At 39.0% G+C, this 25,223-nt stretch overlaps 1 protein-coding gene across 4 annotated transcripts in view; it reads left to right on the forward strand.

Annotated features, from left to right (window-relative positions):
• PPM1A (protein phosphatase, Mg2+/Mn2+ dependent 1A) overlaps positions 1-17,832 on the forward strand; it is a 34,669-nt gene extending 16,837 nt beyond the window's left edge. The window contains exons 4-6 of one of the 4 annotated variants that reach the window (XM_033061521.2): positions 4,949-5,057; positions 7,620-7,677; positions 10,006-17,832. In XM_033061521.2, coding sequence (XP_032917412.1) covers positions 4,949-5,057; positions 7,620-7,677; positions 10,006-10,035 — 197 coding nt within the window. In that variant the 3' untranslated portion in view covers positions 10,036-17,832. Of the gene's footprint in view, positions 1-4,948; positions 5,058-7,619; positions 7,729-9,933 lie in introns of those variants that run through there. The other 3 variants (XM_033061520.2, XM_033061519.2, XM_042779355.1) reach the window with 3 other exon arrangements.
• Positions 17,833-25,223: the final 7,391 nt, after the last annotated feature.

Here is a 25,223-nt window from a genome sequence, read left to right on the forward strand (position 1 = left end):
ACCCCTGGCCCCCTTCCCCTTCCAACAATTAAACCCTTAACACATACAGGCTTTTTAATAGACCTTCAAGTGCCACTGGCCATCCTGTGTACCTCTGAAAAAGGCACTCATATACATCCTAAAAAAGTTCTGCTATGAAAGTGCAACAGCTTGTAGCCCTGAAAATTATTCAGGATTGCAGAGAATTCATTTGTGGTCAGTGTTCATCCTGAGTCTGTTGACAGCACTAGCTAGCTTCAGACCAGTGAATCCTGGTTCCTGTTACATGGAGTTAAATGAAATAATCAGAGTATCTTACAAAGTGTCTGTGAAGATGGTAATTTGAGTGCCATTTTTCCATATAGTTAAGTACAAATTAGTTAGCTGTAGTATGTTATTATCAAGTCATAGTTGGGTTACAGCTTGATTACTTTAATCTTTAAGCACCTGCTTACATATTTAATTATTTGAAAGTACATCAGAAATTTGTCAAAGCTAATCTTTAAGCATTCCTGACAAACAAAAGCTGGGAACTCATCTTACTCTGATAGTAATTGAAAAATTTTTCTTTAAATTTGTGTTTCAAGAATTCTTCAACTTGAAATTGAAACTGTGGGTCTGGGGGCTTTTTGATCACATAAAAATGATATTTGAAATCAATCAATCAAATAATCTCTGATTAAAACTGCATTTATAGTGCCTTTTGATATTTAAAACCAACTACAGCTTGGAGTTTGTTTCTGAAATCTAAGACATGCTGTATGCATTATTTGCATAGGTTAAGTCTATTTTTGAAGTGGACTCCTCTATATGTTACCAGTCTAGTTATGTGTGTGTATACTCCCAAGAATCCTTAATAGCACACAGGGCACGATAGGCAGAGTTCTCCACAACTATGGCAGCAGTGATTAGTAAGTTAGAGGAGTACATGATGTGCTTTTTTCCTCTTTAACTTGCATGAAGGTAACACAGTGCAGCTCCAGAAATTTCACAGAGAGCTTGCCTGCATGGGAATTGTGGGCTCAGACAAACCCACGAGCAGTTTTTGGAGCACTCCCAACCTGTGGAGGTGTTCCTGCAGAAAGTACCACGTTTTTCCAAGGCCTCACTTGCCAGGTCTCACAAACTGCATCTGTTCTGCCCCTGAACAAATGTCCAGGCAGACATTTCTGTGCTTTACTCTGCACACTTGCCTGAGAGGAGAGGTTGGTGCACAGTCAGCGCTGGTGTGAATGTCCCTGACAGCGTGGCAGGAATATCCCAGTGCAGGAATCTCACCCTGCAGGAGGGAAGTGTCAGATGGCTCCCCCTGTGCAGAGCTTTGCACCAGGCGTGTCAGGAGCTCGCTGTGTGTGCCCACCCACAGATTTGGTGAAGAACAAGTGTGCTGTGCATTCACACATTGATTCACAGCGTGGTAACTCTCCTCATCTGGGCAAGTACTGCCTTCTTATCTTAGATACTGTGTCTGAGTTCAAACCCATCACCTGGAACATGAAAATATGATGAAGCCAAGGCTGCATCTCCAGCTGGCTTCATCATACCCCAGGAATATTAGGGTGAGGAAAGCTGGCATTTTTGTACAGCTGCTTCATTTTATAGAGGAAAAACCTAAACACTGGACCTGCATGTGATTATGGTACATACAAGGAATTTGGCTGCTGGTACTTTGCATTTATACAAATAGGAAATTTGCAGGAATGAGCAAAGTGTGATAATTGCATAGAGGCAGAAGGATTCTGTATGTAGTTATAAAGCACTTTAATACTAATTTAATGGGATGATAGCTGAACAACTTGAGGAAATATATTGTACTTCCCTCAAGGGTCTTTGCTTAATATTTAGAGTTATCCTCAATCCTTTGTCTATTGTTGCACAAAAATATTATTTAAATTAATGAATATTTAGTAAACACTACTCAACCCAGCAGTGATTTGTATCAGCTGTTTGCAGAATTTGGCCTTTTAGGACTTATGCATGAGGAAAGTTGAAAGGCCTGAACTAAGGCAGAATTTCAAGAACAGGAACTGATTACTTTGTTATATTGAACTTAATTCCTGTGCCATTGCATTGTTTCTGAAGTAAATGGATAATGCCTTATTGACTAGTAAGGCAGGACTGCTGCAGCATCTGAAACTTTACACACTACAGCAAATAATCTTACTCTTGTCTTAGGATACTGTAAGAGTGGCAGTGCTTAACTTTAAAAGCCTGATTTTTGGCTGAAGGAAGTGAAAAATATAAAGATTACTTTTAGAATGATCTTACTAATCTGTAATATCAATTTAAATTTAAAATTCATTAAAATGGAAACTTGGTCAAAATGCATATTACATATTTTTATGCACTTCAGTACTCAGTGAAGTCCAACAAGTAATGAGAGTCGATCCTTTCTAGTGTGCATTTTTTTTTCTGGTTGTATTTTTATCCTCTCAGCCCAGAATATACCTTCATACTGTTAAAAACTAGTGCAAATTTTAAGACTGAATAGGATTTAATGATGATGGTCATCTTGAATAAGGAGAGATTATTCCAATTTCTAAAAATGTAGAAACTTCTCTACTTACCATGTCGCTTAAGACTCTCCTGATGTGTTGGTGGTCCAGATTTGTAGCTGCAACAAATAATGGAAGAAACAGCAAGTGTGGAGAAGCATCCTTGTGCCATTACTTGCAATAAATCAATGTTACTCCTGAAGTATCATGTGAACTTCATGGTAAAAGTAATCAGTCATTCCAAAATGTGTTGCTATTATTTGCACTAATTTGTGTTATTGATGTGTTGACTCTAAAAACAACTTGTCTAAGCTTTTTTTTTTTCCTGTTCTCATTTTTTTTACATAAAACCATTCCATAATAGATAATCCCTGGAATATTTATATCTATGTAGAGATAAATAATTTTAAGTTAGCTGTTATATATTCCTTCCCTAATTTTCGCATTAAGAAAGTTCTGGCTTTTTCTTAAACTTTGTATGGAATTCCCATTTTTGAATCCTTTATTTTAGGGTTGTAAGTACATTTTTCCAGTACTTGATGCCATGAAAATGTGTAGAAGGTTTAAAAGTAAATTAAAGACTGGGGGGAGGATTGAAGGTGTATTGAAACAAGATAATTCCAATAAATTAAACACAGCTAGCAGACCGACTCCATTTGTTGTGTCTTCAGTGTTCATTCAGTCTGTATCTATAGTTCTATCAAAATATAAATGTATTCATTTAGTGGAGACTGTATGTTAAATGTACTGCAGTTACAGGTTGTGAAACTGTGTAGTACAGGTCAACTATAAATTCCTTATTTTTGTACAGCAGAACTTTAGCTTTAGCACAATGTAGCATATTCTAGATGTTCAAAATTGCACAATAAAGGAACTTGGCAAACCAAATCTGAGATCTTGGCTTCTTATTCAGATTTAAGATTCATAGATGATTTCTTTGTTAAATACTAGATGGTAAAATGACCTTTGGCTGTAGATTTTGAGGAAATGGCAAGTTTTTGAGGTGTCTCTGGTGTGTGGTGTCATGTATTTAAAATTTAGGTTTTGAAGTGAACAGCTTAAAGCTTTGTGCTGCAGAGTTTGATGCTGGTTGAGGACTAGGCAGTGTTTCCACTATACCTTGCAAATAATTTACACAGCCTGACTGCAAAACAGAGCTGATGGTTTTTGTAAACACACACAGCCCTGAAAAACCTTTACATACACAAAAAGCAATTAACAATTGTTGTTTTTAGGTTTTGTTTTGTTTTGACTAAAAAGGACTGGTTACATGTTGGTTTTAAAAGCTTTCAATGTGCCTTATCTCACAAATTATAAAATGGAAACTTGGTGTGTTCTTCTGGAATTAAGGGCAAAATCTGAATGCTTGAGTATTTTTCAAAAGAGGTACTGATGAATTCCAACTATTTTTAAACTGTGTAAATGCTTTATTACATGAAGAGGAGAGTGCATGTGTGTACATGCATGTATAGATGTGCACATATGTACACATTATTGTACACATGTTGCAGTATTCACTTGAAGAGGAACAGCACCAGGTCTTAATAATTCATGTGTTTTGCAATTTTTGAGAGCTCATGTTTACAGAGAAATGAATTAGATGCATTTTTAAAAATGTTCTTATTCTTTAAACTTCATAAAATCACCATTTAAAGAGTGACTCTTCAGGGGTGGTATGGTCTGAAATGTCTTGAATTCAAATAAAATTGTGTGCTTTTGACTTGAGGAGAAAAGTGAAAAAAGTAAACACCAAAAAAACCCCAAAAACCCAAACCAACCAGGCCTAAGAATAAAGTTAAAGAATGAATGTCTTGACAAACGTGGCTGTGGCTACAATACAGATTCTCTTCACCCAGAAGCTGGAGTGGATCAGCTTTAAGTTCCTGCCCTGAATTTAAATATCTCCCGAGTTGAGGATGAAACTGTCAATTAGATGTGATGTCCCTGGCTTTTAATTTATGTGTAATAGTTCTTAAAATTTGCATGTTGCTGTAATGCAGTGAGGTACAAGTACTGGTTAATACACATACAGCCATGGGAATTACTTCTGACATGTGTAACCTTTTATTTATTGAAAATATTATGTTTTCTGTGATGGCAATAATAATTTATCTTGTGTTGCAGTGATAAAACTGATGTTAATATCTGCCCCATGCCTTGGGCATACTGTGGGAAGATATTACATCTTCTGTGTAATGTATAGCAGGAAAGCCATTAAAGATTTTTTTCCTCACTGTTACTAGGTAGCTGTGTATTTCTAAAACCAAGTCAGCATGTTTAACAGCAGTAAATCTGTGTCAAATCTGTTCCAGGTTTTTCCTTATGGAACCAAAGTTAACAATTACCATGTTGAGTACGGTCTGTCGCTTTAATTCTTTTTTAATGTTAAGCTGCCTTTTTATAAAACTGAGTGTTTCAATCTTTTTAAGTTAAATTTGGACTGCACTTACAAAAAAAGTACTTCTGATTCCCAGAGATCATAAAGAAGCAGGGTGAAGGAGTGCCAGACTTAGTCCACGTGATGCGTACGTTAGCAACTGAGAGCATCCCAAACCTCCCGCCGGGGGGGGAGTTGGCAAGCAAGTGAGTTCACATCAGTGTACATGTGGGGTTTGATTGAAATCACATTTTAACTGCAAGGCCACTCTTAAAAGTTGGGGGGCAGGGAGGGAGGAAGGGCACAGGACAAAAGGTTGATGATCTGTTCTCCAGTTTTCATTACTCAGTTGTTCTGGATGAAAAGGACAAGCCTAAGAATGGAGTTGATTATGAATCATTGCACAAATTAAATGTCAAACTGTAGTTTTGGGAAGGAATGAGGGGTTTTTAAGGGTGGCCTGAGTGTCTGTTTTATGTAATTAACTGGGGTTTCTGGGGGGATGTTACATTTGAACATGTGAAAATAATGCCCTGACTTTAATTACTTGGATTGAAGTGTTACACACTTCAACAAGAAGTGATATGCATAAAATGTTTTGCTTGGCAGCTTTCTTTTCTTGTCTGTAGCCATGTTGTAATTGCTTAAAAATTTGCTTTTGTTCTTCTCTGCTTGTGACAAATCTGAAAGTGAGATAGAAGTTGATCAAAAAGGAAAAGTGGGAAGTTAAATTTGTAACTTTATATAGCTGACTTTGTCCTTGAGGGGTTCAGTGGTGATGCTCTGTAATTTCTCAAATATTCAGTCTTTAAGGAAGCAATGTGCTCAGCTTATTTGCACCCCAAAGCAAGGGCTTTTTGGTTCAAAAGATTCTTCATGAGCCTGTGCTGTTTTCAAATGGATTGGGCACATATGTTACAGAGTATTTTAGTGATCTTTGTATTGTTCATCAAAACATCAGGACTTTAGGCACATAATTGAATAAATTATAAATTAATAAATTGAATAAATTAAAAAATTGTAACTGTAAAGATGACTTCTAGAAAATAATGTTGTTCCTATAGGAACTGTGTGACTAGGAGAAGGAGAGATGGCAATTTAAAGTATAATAGCATCTATTTAGGATGGGCTGCTGTAGTGGTTAAGTGTGAGTGAATCAGTTACTCATGAAATGCAGCATACAAATTGATTTTTCTTAATCTCCTTTGGCTAGAAATGGCATCATGGTTGTGAAGAAACGCTGAAGTGATGTGACTTCAGTGGGATTTTGTGTCTCAGTGATGCTAGTTTGAGTAGGGACTTAGAGAAATATTGATTTAATTGGCTGTTGATGTAACTTAAAGCACTACTGCCAATTTGGAAGGAAAATAATGCTTTCCAAGAGACCTGCCTGTACTTAGACTCAAAGATACCTATTTCTTGAAAGATATGGGAAACTTTCCAATCCATATATGCAGTGTACTTTGTGTGTAATTGCTTGATTTCATTGCTTTAAATCCAACCTCTTTCATGCCCTATAATCATTCACTATGATGTTTATACATGGTAGTTCCTGACTCTTCAGTGTTGCAGGATGATTACAAAGCTTGTCATCTGCTTTTTTTCTTCTCTTGCACTCCCTTGTGATTGCTCTGCATGCATTCATCAGTTTAAAGGTTGTTCTTTGAAGTTTGTTTTGTATCACCATCTGCTACTTCATCTTACTTGGTTCTGCAGAAGAGGTTCCAAAAGAAAATTGCATTTAAAGTCCAATCTGTAATTTCTGTTTTTCACTCCCCTTTTTCATTCCTGTTCTCTCTCCAAAGTTTTTTCCTTATGTACTGGGAAAGGCAAAGGCAGCTTCTTCCTTCAGCCTCACATTGGGTTGTGTTTTGTTGTTTTGGTTTTTTTTTTGTTATCAGTTTTCAAGGGGTTTTTTGACTCTCACCCTATGTTAAATGAAATAAATAAAAGTCATGTTGCTCATTTGCATGTTGATTGCAAATGTTGTATTCATATTTTATCAATTTATTTCTTACCAATTTTCTGTCAGTATTAGAAAAGTCAAGAATCCCAGAGATGAAAGTTAATTTTGAGCTATCTTAAATATGCTAAGCATGGGCCTTTTAAAACAGAGGTAACTGTCAAAATGCTTGAATTAATTTTTTTGTATTTTTTTACCAGACAAAATTTATCTCTGTCTGAAGATACAATACACAAAACTGCAATTTTTGTATTTATTTTTTTGTAAGAAAATGTTGCAGGAGAGTATTTGGCACGTCATTGCAGAAGAGTGCTGTTCTAGAACTACTTTTTCATGTTTGCATATGGAAAGTACATTTTAGGATGTAACACAAACAAAAATGTACTTCAGAATGTAATTTTTGTGTCTCCTGAAAATAACATGATACTGTTCCCCTATGGAAGTAGTAGCTAATACATGCCATAATACATGAGGCATTGCTGCAGTGGTTTTTGGGCACACAAATGACCAGGACATTCAATGTCCACTGAGGTTTCTGCTGCCCTTTTTCCAAGTGAAGACCTGGCTGTCACCTTGTGCCCTTCTCCTGCTGAACTCTGAGGGACATTCAGCCTTGTTTGTCTTGAGCCTAAAGGTTTTATAGAACATGGAGTGTGTAAGGACAGTGCTTACTTGCAGTACACATGGTTCTGTGAATCTTCTAAAGTTTGCATTTAAATTAAAATTGGGAATTTGACTTGGGGCAAAAAAAAAGAAGAACACAGCCTTAAAATCCTGTGGGTTTTTTGTTTGTTTTTTGCTCTAGACGGAGTGTGATTGAAGCTGTGTATAACAGACTGAATCCCTACAGGAATGATGATGCTGTAAGTATCTTTTCTCTTATATTCTCTTTCCCACCACCCCAATTATTTTAGCTGTTTTATAAAGATATTGTGAATTTCTGTTAAAGACCCCTTCCCCTAAGAAAGGGGAATTTGTAATTTTGCTTCGTAATTTTGTAATTTGTAATTTTGCTTTGTAATTGTTTTCTGCTGCCTTGTGCTGATCTTCATCTCAAAACTCCAGTAGGGTTGATTCATTTGTCTTCTGGAATATTATTATTTCGATCCTGCTTGGGTTTCCAAGTGCTACCAAATGGTGGAAAGAGTCGTGGGGGGCTTTTTTCCCCCCCTTATTTATAGGAGACGTTTTTCCCTAAATATCAAGAGGAAAAATGCTATATCTAAAGGTTAAATGGATGTGTTAGAATATGTTATTTTACCAAATGGACTGTGTAAACACTTTTATTCTTAAGCATAGGGCATCTTGTAGCAAGCAAACACTTTGGGTTCTTGTATGTCAGTGCTGAGTGAGACATAAATCCACTGTCAGGGTGGGAGGAAGAAAAACCAGGCAGTGAACATGAGCATGAGTCCAGTGGCAGTTTGATCACCAGAAACAACATTGTGTCACTGGAAGTGCAGTATCTTAGAGCAGTTAAACTGATCCTTTAACTATCAGCAGAAATTACTTTGGTGTGACATAAGTGAAATGCAGTCAGACATAAAGAGTGTGCGTTGGCTTTACAACTGTGCACTAGTTTTATTTGGCAGCCTTTGTTCTATTTTTAGCATAAAAATTCCTGAATAGGGGCTGAAAGAGGATGCTTTACCTTCAAAATACATTCTGTAGTATGTTGCTGTTCTACAAATGTACAGTACACAAACTTTTTGCTAATGTTGGCAACTGGGATACAGAAATTTGCATATGGAATAGTTGGCAAGCAGCTCCTGCATTTTTACTCATGCTGCTTTTATTCTTCATTCTTGAAACAACCATTTTGCTCTTTCATATAATTGCTCTCCTTTGCTACTTCTGGTCTTGAAGGAAAAGCTGGAGGCGGTACTTTTGCAAAGGGCAATTTCAGTTTGTGTTTTTTTAACTACACCTCCGTGCCAACTGTTCCTCTCTGGTTTGTAATGGATTCTGTGTGCAAGTTTGAATGAAGGGTGCAGAACTTCAGTGCTAAGAAATTATCATGTGTGGCATTGCTGGAGACTTAATTAGCCCCTTTCTTCCCCAAGGAGTCCCTGAGGCAGTGCTTTTGAAGAGGAGTAATGTTTCTACCTCCTGCAGCCTCAGAAATAATGGGGAGGTGTAGCAGTGGAAGCACCAGGATGTGCTGTTACAAAAGCCCATCCTGCCCCTTAATTGCTTAGGGGAAAGGGGAAGAGGTGATGCTGAAACCACCAAAGGTGGTGCTCAGGAGCAGTTTGCTCTGGTTCCTGTGCTGCAGATTCAGCTCTTACTGCAGAGCTGTGGCTCCACTTGCTCGTGGTTAACCTGTGAGCCCTCCTGATGAGGCTGCTAGAGAATGATGGATGTAAAGCAGTCTAAGCAAGGGAAAAGAAAACAGACCTGACACAAAGGCAAATGGATAAAAAACACTCAGCAAAATTAAATACTGGTTAAACCAGGAGTTGGTTAAACATTTGTCAGGCTTATGCAATGGTAGTTATACAAAATCTACTGTTGCCTCTGAGCCTAAATTGAATGAATTTTTGGGACATGCAGGTATTGAAATACCAAGTAGTGTGGCCATGCAATAATTTGGAACACAACTTGTCTCTACTTTCAATATCTTTTTTTTTATGATATACATTTCTTTTCCTCCCCTTGCAGTTTTATTACCATCCAAAATTACGATTTCCTTCAGTTGCCTCAACGACACTTCTGTAACCTTAAATTAAAAGTGTTAAAATAGCTCTGAGTTATAACAGGGTGTCAGTTGATGTCTGTATCTTCCCATGCAGCGAGGGAGGGCTGAGAACACAGAAGATGATAATGGTGATAACACATGGCATGAGCACATCCTGCTCTTTTCTCGCACCTGTGAGCTGAGTGTATCCATTTTGCATTACTTGTAACTACTCAGGAAATAGCTAGAAAGGCTCTGGAAATGTTTTTGAGTAACATTCCTAGGATCTTATTTTCAGGACTGATGAAACAGTCATATTTTGAAATTCCTTGGTTCTAATGTTTCATTAAATAAGAATATGTGGGGTTTAAATACTTTTTTAAAGCTGTTTCTGAAAGGGAAAACAGACTCCTGAAATGATTTAAGTCTTTACCCTTTTCAGTCTGGATTATCCAGAAACTGCCGCAAGGATGGGCACTCCAGACTTTAAAGGGTTCCTTCTTTTTTCTTTAAGGATTCTGCCTCAACTGATGATATGTGGTAAAACTGCTCATCTAGCTGTGGAGTTCACCTTTCATCCTGCAAATGAAAGTGCAGCCCAACCTCAGTGACCCTTCTTAACATCCATCCTCAACCTTAATTAAAGAAGGGAATATGATGTGTTGGTGAGAGTGACTACAGCAGTACGACATCTAGCCCAGGAACTGATCTTTTTTTTGTAAAACAGACTTCTGTAAACGTGATTTCAAACCATAAATTCATGTTGTAAATCAGACTCCAGCAATTTATGTTGTATGATTTTGTTTTTGTAAAGTGCAATTGTCTTTGTACAAAATGCTCATATTTAATTATGAACCGCTTTAAATCACTATAAAGGTTAGAAGAAATGTTTTGGCTTGTGTGATGCAACAATATATATCCCTTTTAAAAATCATGTTGTGGTTTTGGATTGCAAGGAGCAGCAGCCTAGCCAGCTAGGTGCTCAAGAGGTGCACAAAACTGTTAAAGATAACTTTTTGGTTTATATGAAAGCTGAACTCACGGGCAACCTACCAGAAATTACAGTGTGTGAATTTTGCTTGGCGATGGAAAAATAACCTAGGAGTAGTGCACATTCTTCAACAAACATATATAATTTTCTTGGATGCACTCCTGCTCTCACGTTGAATCGAAGGGATTTGTGATTTTGAGTTCAGTGGGAGTTAAATCATGCCCTGTTAACAGTATCCTGTTCATACATGTACCAATCTTGGGATTAGAATGCCTTGGTTCTTTGCACCTCTTTTTTCATTAGCCCTTACCTGAAACTACTAATCACTGAGCACGAAGACAACTTTCTACATTAAGTAGGAGTCTGCAGCATTTTTACAATCCTGATTGGCTGGGTCTGCTGCTGTTCCAAGAAAAGTACTCTGAATTCCATTTTATCAATAAAGCTTGATTTAACGAACAAGACATTTACCCATACATGTGTAATTCCTTCTTTTCCTGCCTTTTAAAATGTCAGTGCCATTGTAAATGATATTTTACTTGTGGAAGAATATTTTTCTTAATTGGTAGCCCATTTTTAAAATGGGAAGGATTTTGATTATTGCCCAAGACATAGCCATATGCTAGAGGATGATGTGGGATTAATCTGTTACCCTATTTTTTACAAATGTGGGTTTTTTCAGGCTTTTTGGTGTTGGGTTTGTTTTTGGTTTTTTTGCCCCTCCCTACTGAAGATGTGCATTGGTTTGAATTTGCCTACTGTTTGATAAAAATACATTTGTTAAAGCCTGACAATCTTTAACATTTTATGGTGTGTGTTTTTAATTGATCCACTTACTTAGAATGAGAGACTAGTGGTTAAACAGTACTTGTGATTTGAGGTATAGCATGTTGACAATATTTAACTGTTTGTTGTTTAAAATTCTAATTTAAAATTTTATAAGATAATAAACTAATTTGATTTAAGCTTAGCTTTCTCCCATTGAGCATACGAAAATTAAGTTTTCAAGTCAGTCGTGTTTGCAAAACTGCTGTTTTGTGCACCTTGTATTGTCTTTTTGGTTGAGAATATTGTATTTAATATGTAGTTTACTCATTTAGTAGGCAGATTCCTCAAAAGGAAAATCAGTAAAACAAGTAGATTGTAACATTTACTGCAGTTAAACAGAATCAGAACTTGGTGTATAATTACTTTTTGATAGGAAAATGTAGTACAATGCATTTTGCTATATTTGTCTTTCCCTAACTTTGACATATACATATTTGTATATATAGCCTTAAAACTAATGCAGAGTTAGGGAACACTGAACAGTGAAAAAGTAACTTATAGTGTCTTGGAACTAAGTATAGTATATACCAGCAAACTTTTCTTTTATCCCTCTTGTCTATGTGGGGTGCTTAAACGTAACTTCATTGTATTCAGTTTGTAATCTGTTCAAGCATGAATGAAGAAAACATAAGCACTATTTGTATTTATAAATTTATAGCAATTTTTGCTTAAAGAACCAGTTCCTTACCTACCTATGAATAAATGCTTAAAATGTCTAATTTTGTTGTAGAGTGCAAAACTATAATGATGTTAAGTTATAGCTTCACAGGCACCTAATTAACGAGCATATTTAATAATACATGGCGTATTAGTGTGAAAAGCTAAACTTAATTTAGGACTAGGCAGATAAAGTTCTGTCCTTTTTTTCATAGAGACTAAAGTTTAGTTTTGGAAACTGCAAAACCTTGAACTGGACTGTGGAACCTTTGAGTTTTAAACTTTAAAAATCGGAAGCAAAACTGTGGTGTGAAAAGCCATACTTCAAACCATAATCACTTAAACTGTCTCAGTGACAAAGGAGATTTCTGAAGCCTCTTCTGACGAGGTCTCCTGAAGGTTAGAAAGAAAAGAATTCTACTGTTGCTACAGGCGATGGGAGTAGGTTTGAGGGTAGTGGCAGAAAGGCCGTTTCAGGCCTTTCTCTCTCCCGCCTACATTCAGCTTTTCGATGAACTCAGAGCACTGAATTGTGATGTATGCCTAAACACTGCCATTTTAGATACAGACTTTGATTACAGAATAAACGAGTTAAGTATATAAAGCATCCTAGAGAAGAGGCAAGCTGTACTTTTTTCACTGCTCTGAAAAGAAAAAGGCACTTTTGCACCTTTGTGCATCTCCTTCTTGCACCAGAAACTTTTTTTTTTAAATGCTAAAAACATTAGCACCTCAGGGGCAAGGCAGCAATTTTTATTTTGAAATATTGCGTGCTATTTATTTCCCTCTTGGAAAAAGATTCCTGTGTGACAAAAATGAAAATTGTGTGATGTTAACAGATGTATTTTTAAATACATGTTCAAATAGGATGGTCCCGATTTGCTTGTTTTTAAAAGGAAATGACATTTGTAAAGCTACTTTGCTTCGTATGCCATGCAACTTTGTTTTCCTTCTACATTTGACAGCTTCACTGGCTACGGTTTCTGTGAATTTTGTTATAGTCAGATTAAATGTTTCGCTGATCTTTCTGGGAGAATACCTGTAACTGCTTTATAGACAAATGTTCGAAACAATTCTCGCTAATTCAGCATTGAAAAATATGTTCAAGACAGAGGCTTCTAAAATGTACTTTAAACCAGTGTTGGATAAGCTAAATGCAGTGACATCAAGTAGGATCCTAGGTTTGCAAGGCTTTGTAAATCCTTTGTATCCATAGAGTCCCTGGTACTCACGCTGGCACAGAAACAGAACCTGAGCCTTTCAGCTGGGCTTGCTCTCAGCTGGCCCAGGAGCAGCAGCACCACCATGACCTTGAGGCACGGCCATCCTTCAGTTAAACTGAGCTGGAGTCAGGACTGGAGGGAGGAATTTCATCAGCTGGTGTTCAGTGAGCTGCAGCAGTGGCAGGTTGTGTCAGGAGGTGCCTGCTGAATGCTGAGCAGCAGATGAGTCATGGTAGCTCTTACCTTGAGAGCTCCTGCAGCTGCCAAAGCTTTTCAGATTCACCTGTAGCAAAGTGACTTCAATGGCCATTACATTATTTATTGCAAAGCTGGTGCTGTCACTGTATAGGTTCATGTCTGAGCCATTTTGCTCAGTTCAAGATGATTTAACAAAATTAGGGATCAGTTTTCACTTCAGTTGATTCCGTCATAAGAATCCCACCTTAATTTTATACCCTGGATAGGAGACACTTCCTATTGCATTCCATTTTTAGTAGTTTATGGTCTAAGGATATGGTTTCATGATCTTATGCCAAGACTAAATCATTGCTCCTAGTTTGCCCCTAATGCCTTTTTTTGTGCCAGTGCTTGCCCTTACATGGGTGTGCAGTTAGGAGAAAGAAAAAAACTGTCCTCTTGAGCTAGGTAAATTGATAATCCTGCTGTGGGGTGCTGGTGCTAGGGAAAAATGGAGAGTGGGGAGACAGGACTGAGAGCTAAGGAATGGTTGCCCCACCCCTCCTGCCACAGTTTGGGAAACCACACCCAGATAAATGATGGCCTATGTAGGGAGCATCGAGGCCTTTGCAGATCTTTCCCCACTTAACACAAACATTTTGTTTTGATAAAGATTTCTTTTCTTTAAACTGGAATCATCAAACATTGGTCTCAATGTCTGGTGTGTGAGTTCTATGCTGACAACTTTCCTCTATTCATTCTCTAGAGGTTTGGAGCTGTGTGCTGTGGGAGAGACAGCACTGCTGCCATAATTAGGTTAATGATATGGTTGGTACAGTACCTTAGTTCAATGTACATCAGGATTTCATCATGCCAAGATGTTCACCTCCATCTCTACCTGCACCTTCTTGAGCTGCTTTTGTGCACAGATGATTTGGTGTATTTCAGTTCCTTGGTATTGGCCATGTGTGAAAGGGGCTGACCTTTAGGACAGCAGTGCCCTTTCCCTCGTCCTTTGGCAAATACAGGATTTGATACAAACCTGATGTACCTTGCCTAGGTTCAGAAACAGCAAAACTGTAGAGCTACAGGGCTATACCTGACAATCTTGTGTAGAAAATGAAATGTTACTTGGTGCCAAGCCTCACCAGATATGAAGATAATGTCTCCTAGATAATGAGTGTGGCTTCTTGTTACTATAACTACCTGTGTCTGATGTGATCACACCTGAGCCTTTATAGACCAGGGTGTGAACTCTCCATCTGGCTGGAGAGGTTTTTTAAGTGGGGAAAAGAGGCTCCAGATGTGAATTTCCAGGATGCTGTAGCACAAAAAAAAAAAAGAATGTGATTCCTGCTATAAGCTGTAAAAAAGGAGCAGAATTTTAAAGTATCACTCTGTGGCTAAATAATTTTGACTGACCTGTCTGAAATACTGATCAGATTATCCAGTCTTTAGTGAGCTTTTTCTGTGGAGTGCTTGCACAGTCTGCAGCTTTCTGCAGACCCAGGTGTGCACATCTGAAGCACTCTGTGGCCTTATTTTGCCAATAACATTGCTTTGTAAATGTGGTAGCAGCCACCTGTGCTATGGCACGTGTTCACAGGAGGTCAGGAAGCTGTAGGGAAACTTGAAGCTTCTCTTTAGTATAATGGACCACTAAATGTATTCAAGTAGAAAAAAAATAGATGTTAAAAGTTGAGTTTACATTGTCTCCCATTGACACTTTGTTCCTAGAAGAATGACAAATATTTCTACCATTTACTTATTAATAGGTGAAGAAAATGTCTGGAGCTTTAATCTCCTGATTGTGTCAGAGCTGCTGACCTGGTGTTACTTAGGCTTTGTGCATATTCCTCATTTTCTCTGTGTTTTTCTTTGATGTTCCTTTTGAGTAGCAGTAAAACAGATCTTTCTTTTCCCCATCTCTTGTACACCTTCTTCTAAAAGTCTTTGCTTCCAGGCTAAGGGAAAAGGAGTGATGATGATGTCTTAGGAAGGTGGTTTAGGTGAGGGTTGCTTTAAATGCAATGACCACAAAACCCCCTAACTTTTGCACCACAAAAGTTGGGAAAGTGGGTTTAACTTCAAAAATGCCTTTTATAGAACCAAGAAAATCTGAAAGTGTCAAAACTTGGGTAGAAGTGGGATGATAGGTCAGATTTCTAGAGTGATTTATGCATAGCCAGATTTTTACACATAACTTGAACTGATTCCTGCCCAAATGCTTTTTAGAATATCACTAGGTACCTCCTTTATTCTTTTTTAATTTTTTTTTCCAAAATGGGAAGAATAAAACCAATGGTCCTTACTACTGTGTGACCAGCCATTTATCTGAAGTGTGGGTGCTGTGTCAGGCAGTACTGTTTTCCTTCTGGAGCACGACATCTGCACTTCTCAGCTTGCTCAGTAACATTGAGGCAAAGCTGAAATTGCTTTTTGCTTCCTGGAAGTGTTGGCTCTGAAGAGCTTGGTGGGAGTGTGGAGCTTTTACAGGTGGACATGTTGTGAGGAGGCCTCTGGAGTTGAAAGAGCTGTCATTGTTATTTATTTTGAGAAATACCTTTAAGAAAAATGAGAAAACAGACTGCCAGGTCCTAAAACATTCAATATTTTTATTCTATTGATGCCTGTAGATTAAGGTCCAGAGTTTCATTTCAGCTCTTCCTGAATTCCAGCCAGTCTGAGCAGTGCAAATGCTGGGTAGCTGATTTCATTTTCACTGTAAGGATTTTAGGCTGGATCACATTATTTTTGTTCACACAACAGGGGAAAATTAGAGTCAGATAGACTTGGGAAAATCAGGCAAAAACTTAACTTTACATCCTGCTGACGCTGATGGAGCTTTTGCTCACAACAAAATACAAATTCTGAATGTGATGTTGGAGCCTTAACTGTCCCACTTCTCTTGGAATGAAAAACAAATCTCTATTCAGTTTAGGTTTTGAAAAAGCTTTCAAAGCCAAAGGGAAGACAGTGGTAATGTTACAGCAAAATGTTTGATTAATCTGAGATAATTTCTTCATTTAAAGGTCTAAGAATTTTTTTGCTTTTAAAACCTCAGAAGAGCACCATTTAAGAGGTTTGATTTTGATGCAGTGCTTTTAGCTACAAATAAATGAAATCCAAAATGACATATCCAGGATGGAAAGACAATGAGACCCTGAAAATGTGGGAATAAATGTCCTGAATTTACATAGAATTATATCCATGTCCACTGATGGACTCCTGAAAGGTTGGAGCTAGATGATCTTTAAGGCTCTTCCAACCCAAATCATTCTATGAAAGGATCTTTGACAGTGTTTATGGGGGAACTTTTTATTATTGCTGAGTGATGCCAGACTGAGAAGTCTGCTGCAGTTTGGAATTTCCAGCCTCTTAAATTGGAAACTGGGCATTGCACACCAGAGTCCCCATGCTGGGATGCTGCTACCCCACATTCTGCAGGTGAATGCCCTGCAGCCCCTGGGAGCTGGAGCTGGGGTTTCCCAGCCTGTTCTTGCTGATGACCTTGGGCACCCAGAGTTAAATTGTGTTTGTTAGCCAGATCTAACTCTGTGGTGCCAGGAATCCGGTTTTTGGGGAAAATGCTGAATTATGTAAATGTTCTTGGTGAATGGTGCCGGGTATTTCACTGCTGGGAAAACTCAATTACTCGTGACCAAGAGTTGATAGGAGACAAAAGCCAAGGTTCTCCCAGCCAGGGAGTGCTGGATATCTGAAAAGTGTGAGCTTTGACTTCCAGGACTGGCAGTTTTATAAATCTTTCTAAGCAGAGATTTTGGGTTCTAGCATCTGTCTTGTTCCTAAGACCACGTACAAACATGCTGAATTAGAGAGTTTTCACCTGTCTTCTCACAGAATTGACTCCACACTGTACCATAAGAGTCTCGTTTGTAGTGACATGCTGTGCCTGTCTTTTTAGAAAATTCATGACCTCTTTATATCTATTTTGTGGAAAGTGTAACTTTTTTCATTGATGACCTGTATAAATGTGTGTTACGAATGGAGAGATTTAAGCTTGAAAAGCATGTTTGCAGATTACACAGCTTCATTATGGAATTTATAAATTTAACAGAGTAATATACAAGAGCATAACTATTTTCCTTAAGTAGAATGTATAACAATATATAATAAATTATTCTCCACGTAGTTCACCCACTATTTACAGTTTTACACAATTCAAACTGTGTGTTTACAGAAAGTTCAATAAATGTATATTTTGTACTATGTACAGATTCCTGGTCCCAAAGAAAATGTGTGAACTTAGTTTCTAACTTAACTTTTGTGATTGTATTTTTTTTTCTTTTTTTTTTCCTTTTTTTTTCTTTTTGGTTTGGAATCAGTTGAACCAACTGCGTTACGCCTGTCGATGGTGGAGGCTTGCATTGGAGAAAATGGGAATTGGAAATATTTCTAATCTACAAAAGTGATTCCACTAAATAAAACAGGCAATTACATCGTGTGTGTGTATTTGAGTGCAATGCTACACAAACCATCCTCACATCTCTTTTATTGTCCCTGATTTACAAACTTTCCAGTCCTCCTTCAGTTTCCTGGCTCAATGGAGTTAGATTACAATGAAATACTGAGGGCTTATCGTGATCACTATTAGTTACAATTATAAAACTCCCTCCTTTTTTGCTGTTTTTTCCCTTTCATGTTGAAATTCCAAGATAAAGCTACATGTGCTTGGCTCCAGCCCCAGCATTCCCCAGAGGCCACCTGGTCTGGGGCTTTCAAGAGAACTAGGGATGGATTAGGATGCCCAACTTCTGAAATACTACATCACACAGGAGCAAAATACATTTGTATCTTTTGCCCTGATTCAGATTCAGTACTGTAAAATAAAAGCTAGGCTTTTGTAATAAAATGTCTAAGAATTTAAGGATGCTAAATAAATATGAGTTTAGCCTTTATGATTTGAAGGCAAAATAAGCCTGTTTGTAACCAGCTCACATTTGTCTTCTGTGGAAATCTTTATAGATGGAGCTGGAAGGATTCTGACATGGACTAAATAAATTAAACCTTGGGAGGGGGCATGAGGGGATTCTGCTGTCACCTAAAATCTGGAGCAAACTTGTCTATGAAAAGAACTTAAAGATTCAACCTCATCCCTTTAAGGATTAAAACTCAAAACCGCTGAACTGTTCAGCAAAATAAAAGAATTGTTTCTGTGGATTAAAAAATGGAATTGCTATGATAAGATTGACTCTTAGCCTTGGTTCACATTAATGGAGCAGACATGAGCGACAAAATACATCCCTTTGTTTACCAGCTCAGAGTGTATAAAAAGACTTTTTTTTTCCTAACTGAAGATATGCATTTTAATGTATTTTTCCTCAAAACCAAAGAATAATACACCTCTGAATAGCATTGTTGGTTTGTTAAATGGGTTTTTTCAATCCTGACATGTAATAATAAAATTGAATGCCATCCAAGTTGTTCAGATAGAAATATTAAGCCAACTGCAGATGTTCATGGTGGCTGAATTTCATGAGGCTGCATTTATGTGAGATAATTTAAAAGAGGCAGAACCCTGAAGCCTGGTTAAGTCATTTAACTCATTTCCATTTTAGTTTTCAGCAATTTTTAAGAATATAGGAGATTATCCTAACAATTTCTGAAGGAACAGAGGTGAATTTGGCAAAAAATAGAAAGAAGATCTTACATGTGCTGAGGGATTGACTCAACCTCAGAGGTCTCAGAACCTTCAAGATTCTGTGATAGAAGTAACTAAGACAATTATCCCTGCAAATACACACACAGGAGAGGCTCTGGGACTTGGGTGAACGTGGTGCTTGGCTCTCATTTGTGAGCTTGCAGGGCTGGAAGTTCACCAGTATAATGAGAATTCCTATATTGATGAAGTTAATTTCTATGTACCAATTTTAGTGCAAACTTTCCAGTGTTTTTACTGGAAGTGAGAGAGCTTAAAATTATCTTTAGCCTTTCAAAGGTCCTACTTAGCCACAGCTCTGGGAGAGATTTATTCTCTTTTCCCAATTAGCAGCTTTTTTCTGGGGTACATGCTCTACTTGAAGAAAATGCTTGCTACAGGATTTTAATCCTATTAAACAAGACTGAAAACTTTGTGACCTACAACTTAGACTTGTGTGGAATTAAAGGTTTGCTGAACAGACATTTGAAACAGAGAGTTTATTTCTGCAGTAGAGCAGATATAAAGAAAATACAATTAGCTCTGTGTTTTCTTGTCTTTAGCTCTGCTGCTCAGCAATAGGAGTGTTTGTGACACTGTCCAGTGCCCTGCTGATTCTCTTTAGAAGATTTCCTCTTGCTGAAGCTGCATCACAGCTCTTCCTTCTTACTCTGAGCAGAACATCAGAGTTTGTTCTGGCTCGTGGAACTCAGTGAGAGCACTCACCTTCCTCTGAAATTTGAGTCCTGTCCCCTACTGTAAGAAGGTAACAAAGCTTCAGGGTATATTACAGGCATGCAATAAAACATTTTCTTAAAGCTTTTAAGGAAACAAGACGTTTTCGGGTCTGTTTTTAAAACAACCTGTGGAATCTCTGGGCCAAGAGGAATAGGATTATTTGGACAAGCCTGTCCTTCAAGTCTTGTGAATGCATTTCCTGCTTATCCAAATTACCTTTTCCAAAATGCCAGAAGCCTTTTGAAGTATTCTTTTAGAAGAGTAATTTATTCTTCTGGTGATCATCCATGCCAGGGGTGCAGCAGGAATCTGTTACCTGAAGAATATGAAGTGACACCACCAACATAAATCAGTCTTAACCCTGAGAATGTTTTAGTTCATGTTGTAAATATCTGGAAGTGTGCAATTCAGAGTGGTTTTTTGGATCTTTGTACTTGCTGTTGTTACAAAGTTTTTATGATTTGGGGGATTGTAATGCTCACCTACAGCTGTCTTAGCAGACTATGCACAACTGGAATAGGAAAGCAAGTGAAGTCACCCCCCAGTTTGTTGTTAACTCCCAGTAAAGAACTTGAGACAGGTCAGATGTCAAGAATCAGTTTCAGGGAGAAAAAAAAACAAAGCAGAAGCCTGATATAAAAGGCTTTTAGTGATAGCAATATCAATTAAATGTGCAGCATGAATTAAAACAATGTAAATATTTAATTGCAGAGATATTTTAACTTAATGCTCCTACACTCTTAAAGCTCATGGAAATTTCAGTATGAAAACTTTATTGTTCTGTGAGGAAATATTGATAGGTGCCAACCTAATGGGCTGAAGTTTACCCTTTTTCAGATATTAGGCTGAGGGTCTCAGTTTACCTGCACCCAAAAACCTCAGCATGGGCATCAGTTCAGTGCCAGAATAAACCTGCCCAGCTTTTAATGTCTAATTGCTAATATGGAGCTTTCATATTAACATTTGATAAGGGGCTGTACTCACCTGATCACCTGGTTTCAAGATAGGCTGTAGCCTTTCGCCTGGTTTTTATATTCCCTTTACCCAGGGATCAGCTGGGTCCTGTCCTGTGGCTGCCTCTTGCTCTGTGTGCAGTAAAGCATGTTCCTTCTGCCACCTCTCCTGTGCACCTGATCCCTTTCATTTTCCTCCCTTGCCCATCTCTTTTTGGCCTGAAGCTGCAAGACTATTCTGTAAGAGTCTGAAAATCCCCTCAGTGTTGGGAACTCTGCTCCCTGTTGCATTTTCTCGGCATTTGCTGGGTTTTCTCATTCTAGGAATAGTATCACTCTCCATGGCCCCACCTGGCTGCACTCTCCCTCAGGTGGAGAATGATAAAGTTCTCCCCTACTTTTCTGCAGGCTGGACCCTCTCACAGGGTTTGAGGAACTGCTAAAAAGCCAAACTTTTCCTGCAGGCAGGTAACTCATGCCATGGTGTGGACACCTCATCTGAGCCCCTCTGGCAGGGCTGTGCCTGTTCCCTCTGGTGCATCCCACGCTGGCAGAGCCTGGAGCATGTGCTGAGCATCCCTTCCCAGCTGGGGCCAGGCAGCTCCTTGCGTGCTCAGCAGTAAATCCCTTCAGATGTTTGTGTGGCACAGAACTCACAATTCATTTCCTCTGCTGCTTCTGCTGCTGTGGGGGATTTTCTGAGACAAGAAAGAGAAACAACAGAAGACAGTTGCACAGTCTGTGTTAGCTGACGCAAAAAAAAAAAAAAAATTAACGGAGCTACTTCTGATCCTTTTTTAAAAAATTTTAGTACTGTTTGACTTCAAAAGTTTTAGTACCATTTCCTGGAAAATGTGCTTAGTCTGGTGAGCTGGTGCTGCTGTATCATGTTATCAGTGTTTGAGAGTGTGTGTTTTTAAGTGATGTAATCCCTGTGCTCCAACTTACGAGTTCTGTGGAAGTAATGGTGTCCAGCCTGATTCCCAATTCATTGAATCATAGAATCATTTACATTGGAAAATATCTCTAAGATCATCAAGCCCAGCTGTTAACCCAGCCCTGCCAAGGCCACCACTCACCCATGTCCCCAAGTGCCACATCCAAACACCCTTTAAACACCCCTGGTGTTGGTGACTCCCCCCCTTCCCTTATTCCAGTGCTTGACAACCCTTCAAATGAAAGTTTTCCCTCAAACCCAATCTCCATCTCACCTGGCACACCTTGAGGGCATTTCCCCTTGTCCTGTCCTGTTCCCTGGGAGCAGAGCCTGACACCCCTGGCTGTCCCCTCCTGTCAGGAGTTGTGCAGAGCCACAAGGTCCCCCTGAGCCTCCTTTTTTCCAGGCTGAGCCCCTTTCCCAGCTCCCTCAGCTGCTCCTCAGCAGACTTGTTCTCCAGGCCCTTCCCCAGCTCTGTTGCTCTTCCCTGGACAAACCCCAGCCCCTCGATGTCCTTCTTGCCCTGAGGGGCCCAAAACTGACCCCAAAGATTTGGGGTGCAGCACTGATGGAGACAGCAGTCTCAATGCATGTCACTGAACCCAAAACTTCACCAGTTCTACTGTTACGAGGATGATGGAAACAATTATCAGAAGCAGAGTATCTGCCCTCCAGTAACACAACCAAACTCATTTTTCTATGTCTGTTGGGAGCATCAAGAGTGTAAGAGTTGCCACTTTGCTACCCAAATCACCATTCTATTCTCCCCAGAGAATGACTCTGGTTCTCTCCTGGTGTGACTGTTCTGCTCCCTGGCACCAAACCTCATCCCTGTGTTGATCACAGCTTTCCCTGCCTGAGCAGCTGTCACAGGAGTTACAAATCCTCTGAGTGCAAAAAAGGAGACACTAGCAATTGGACACAGCAGCTAAAACTCACCCCATTTCACCAGTCCCAATCCTCCTGTATTTGCAGCCAGAGAAAACCTTAAGACAAAGGCACAGGGCAGCCCAAGCCTTGAGGCCAGCTGTCTCTTTTGACATATATTTCACTAGGCAGTTGTAGCTCCTGAATTACACACGTTCTTTGTCTCGTACATCCTGACCCCCAGAACAGCTGGTGATGTTTTACCAAAGGGGAAAAGGAAAACTGGGGTTCATCTATTTTAATCTCATGGAAATAAAATCTTTTTGAAAAGAAAGCCCATGTTTTCATCTCCTGGTCTGAGAAGCAGTGGCTGGAAGGGGTTGTTCCCATTGTTGTCCCCTTTTCCTTGCCACCATGAGGATCTTGGGCTGGGACCCCTCGTCTGTAGGAGCTCAGAGAAGATGTGGCTGCTCTGCTGCCGTGCAGGGAGAGGGTCATTGACTCCATTCAGCTGAAGGCCTTCTGTAATCGATTTTCAAAACAGTCTGGGGTCGTTGCATACTGTGCCCTAGGGCATCGCAAGGATTTGTATATTGTGTGCTTTGACCTGATTCTTTTTCCCCTCTCCCAGCATCCTGAGGTAGATCTGCCATGCTTTGTTGTCCCTAGCACGCGTCTGGAGGGGGTGGGGTGGCGGTGATTTGATTTGATTTTTTAATTAATGCCTAGAAATGTACATGCAGCATCAGCTTTTGACTTTCCACCGCCCAACCTTTGGTGTCACTGCCCTGAAGTGCAGCCCTGGTGGGGCCTTGTGCTCATTGTTTGGATCTGTTCTGGAGCACATTCACAAAAAATATTTATGAAACCACAAGCCATGGGTTTCTAAGATGTAAAAAAATATAAATTTTGAGTCATGCTCCTCTTAGCTTATTGCAAGACCCAGAGATACAGCTTTGCTTTGCATAGATCCTTGGTCTCAGCCCATTAACTGAGCCTCCAGGAGAGCTTTCTTCATCATTGCAGTCAGCTCAGAATATTTTAATTTGATACCTGGAGGAGTTAAAATATTTATATGGATCTGCCCATACATGTGGCTGGTGCTGTACAGTCAGACATAAACAGGAGATACCAATACTTCTCACAGCAGAAATTTAGAAACAAAAGAACTTCATTCAATGTTAAGTATAAGGGGAAAATTTCAGTGAAAAGAACCTTAGAACAGCAAAAGATGATGTTATTTCTCTAGATTAAATATTAATTAGTTAGATTAATATTTTCACATATTGCATACTTATAGCTAATATTTGATTAAGGTATGAAAGTAGGATAAATACTTCTTTTAATAAAGTTTGGCAAACAAGCTCAGCCCTGTATAAATGTCAAATATAGTCTGTGTTTAAATGAAGTCACTGCTGTCAAAAACAGACAAAAGTTCAAGACATTACCCAAGCAAATCCATGCCTATGTTCCAGTCTCATTTAGGAGCACAATCTCTAATTGCAAAAGTGCTTTTGAAAACTGTATTAGGAATTTTCTCCACTGGCAAATCAGCGATTTTCTTTGCAGAAGCAAACAATGGAGAAGTGACCTAAATACACACAATTATGCAGGAAATTTAGCTTTGGGGCACAAAATGGAATTGTAGGCTGGGTATGAAAGTTAATTTGAATTTCAGACTGAGTCCCAACTGTTGCAGAAGGGAGAGTCAAAGGGAACTGTATTTGAGGGGTTTTTCCAGCCAGCTGTGAAGGCTGAACTTTCCTGCAGTAATCTCCTGTTTTATAAACCAGACTTGTAAATGCTTGTGGAACAGGCTCTCTCTCACTACTGAAGTTTTCTCACCCCTTTCCCTCCTGTGCTTCAGATAATTGTCTGCCTGTTCTCAGGGAGATGTCCTAGAATAGGATGGCCTCCTTCTCCTGCTTGGTGGGGAATGCTGGATCTGGGATGTTGCCACAAAGTCTGGCTGCTGCAGAGCTGAGCACAGAAAAAGCAGCTGATGTGAAGACAAGGTCCAGGCATCTCAGTGGAAAACTGGAGAGAAATCTGAGGGTCAAAATGCTGTACTTGCCTTCTCTTTCTCTTTGCAGACAGGGTATGGTTTCCAGAACAAAAAGAGAGAAACAAGGTAATGAAAACCAAAACAGCCCCATGTAATCAATGGGAAGAGGCAGAATTGTCAACTCATCTCAGCTGATTATAAAGCAGAATGATGAAAAAGTAGCAGAGGAAATGAAGCAGAAGATCAAACTAATAGAAAGATTATAGAAAAACAAATAGAATTAATAAAAAGTTAATAGAAAATCAAATTAAATAAATATAAAATTAATAGACAATCCAAAGCTGGTCTCCTATTTTTATACAGGCAACACCTGCAGTCTCTGATTAAAAAAACCCTTGCATTTTCAATGTGCTCCACAAATCAGGGTGTTGCAATAATAAACCCACACCTGTGGTCTGCAAGGCTTCTTACTGAGCAAATTCCTTCGTGTAGAGATGTCAAAGCCTTTCCATGGGAACAATATCTCCAGTTCTGCTCCTGGGCTGGAAAAATCCTCTTCTGGGAGAGCCAGGCAGAGCAAGGCAGTGGGGTGGGACAAGCAGACAGGCTGTTGTCATGTCTGGGATCCAGGTGAACCTGAAAACTCCAAGAATGCTGCAGTGCAGCCTCTTACCCATTTCAGCAGCTGAGGAAAACC

Source organism: Catharus ustulatus, chromosome 6 (assembly GCF_009819885.2).
Source record: "Catharus ustulatus isolate bCatUst1 chromosome 6, bCatUst1.pri.v2, whole genome shotgun sequence".
Taxonomy (NCBI): domain Eukaryota; kingdom Metazoa; phylum Chordata; class Aves; order Passeriformes; family Turdidae; genus Catharus; species Catharus ustulatus.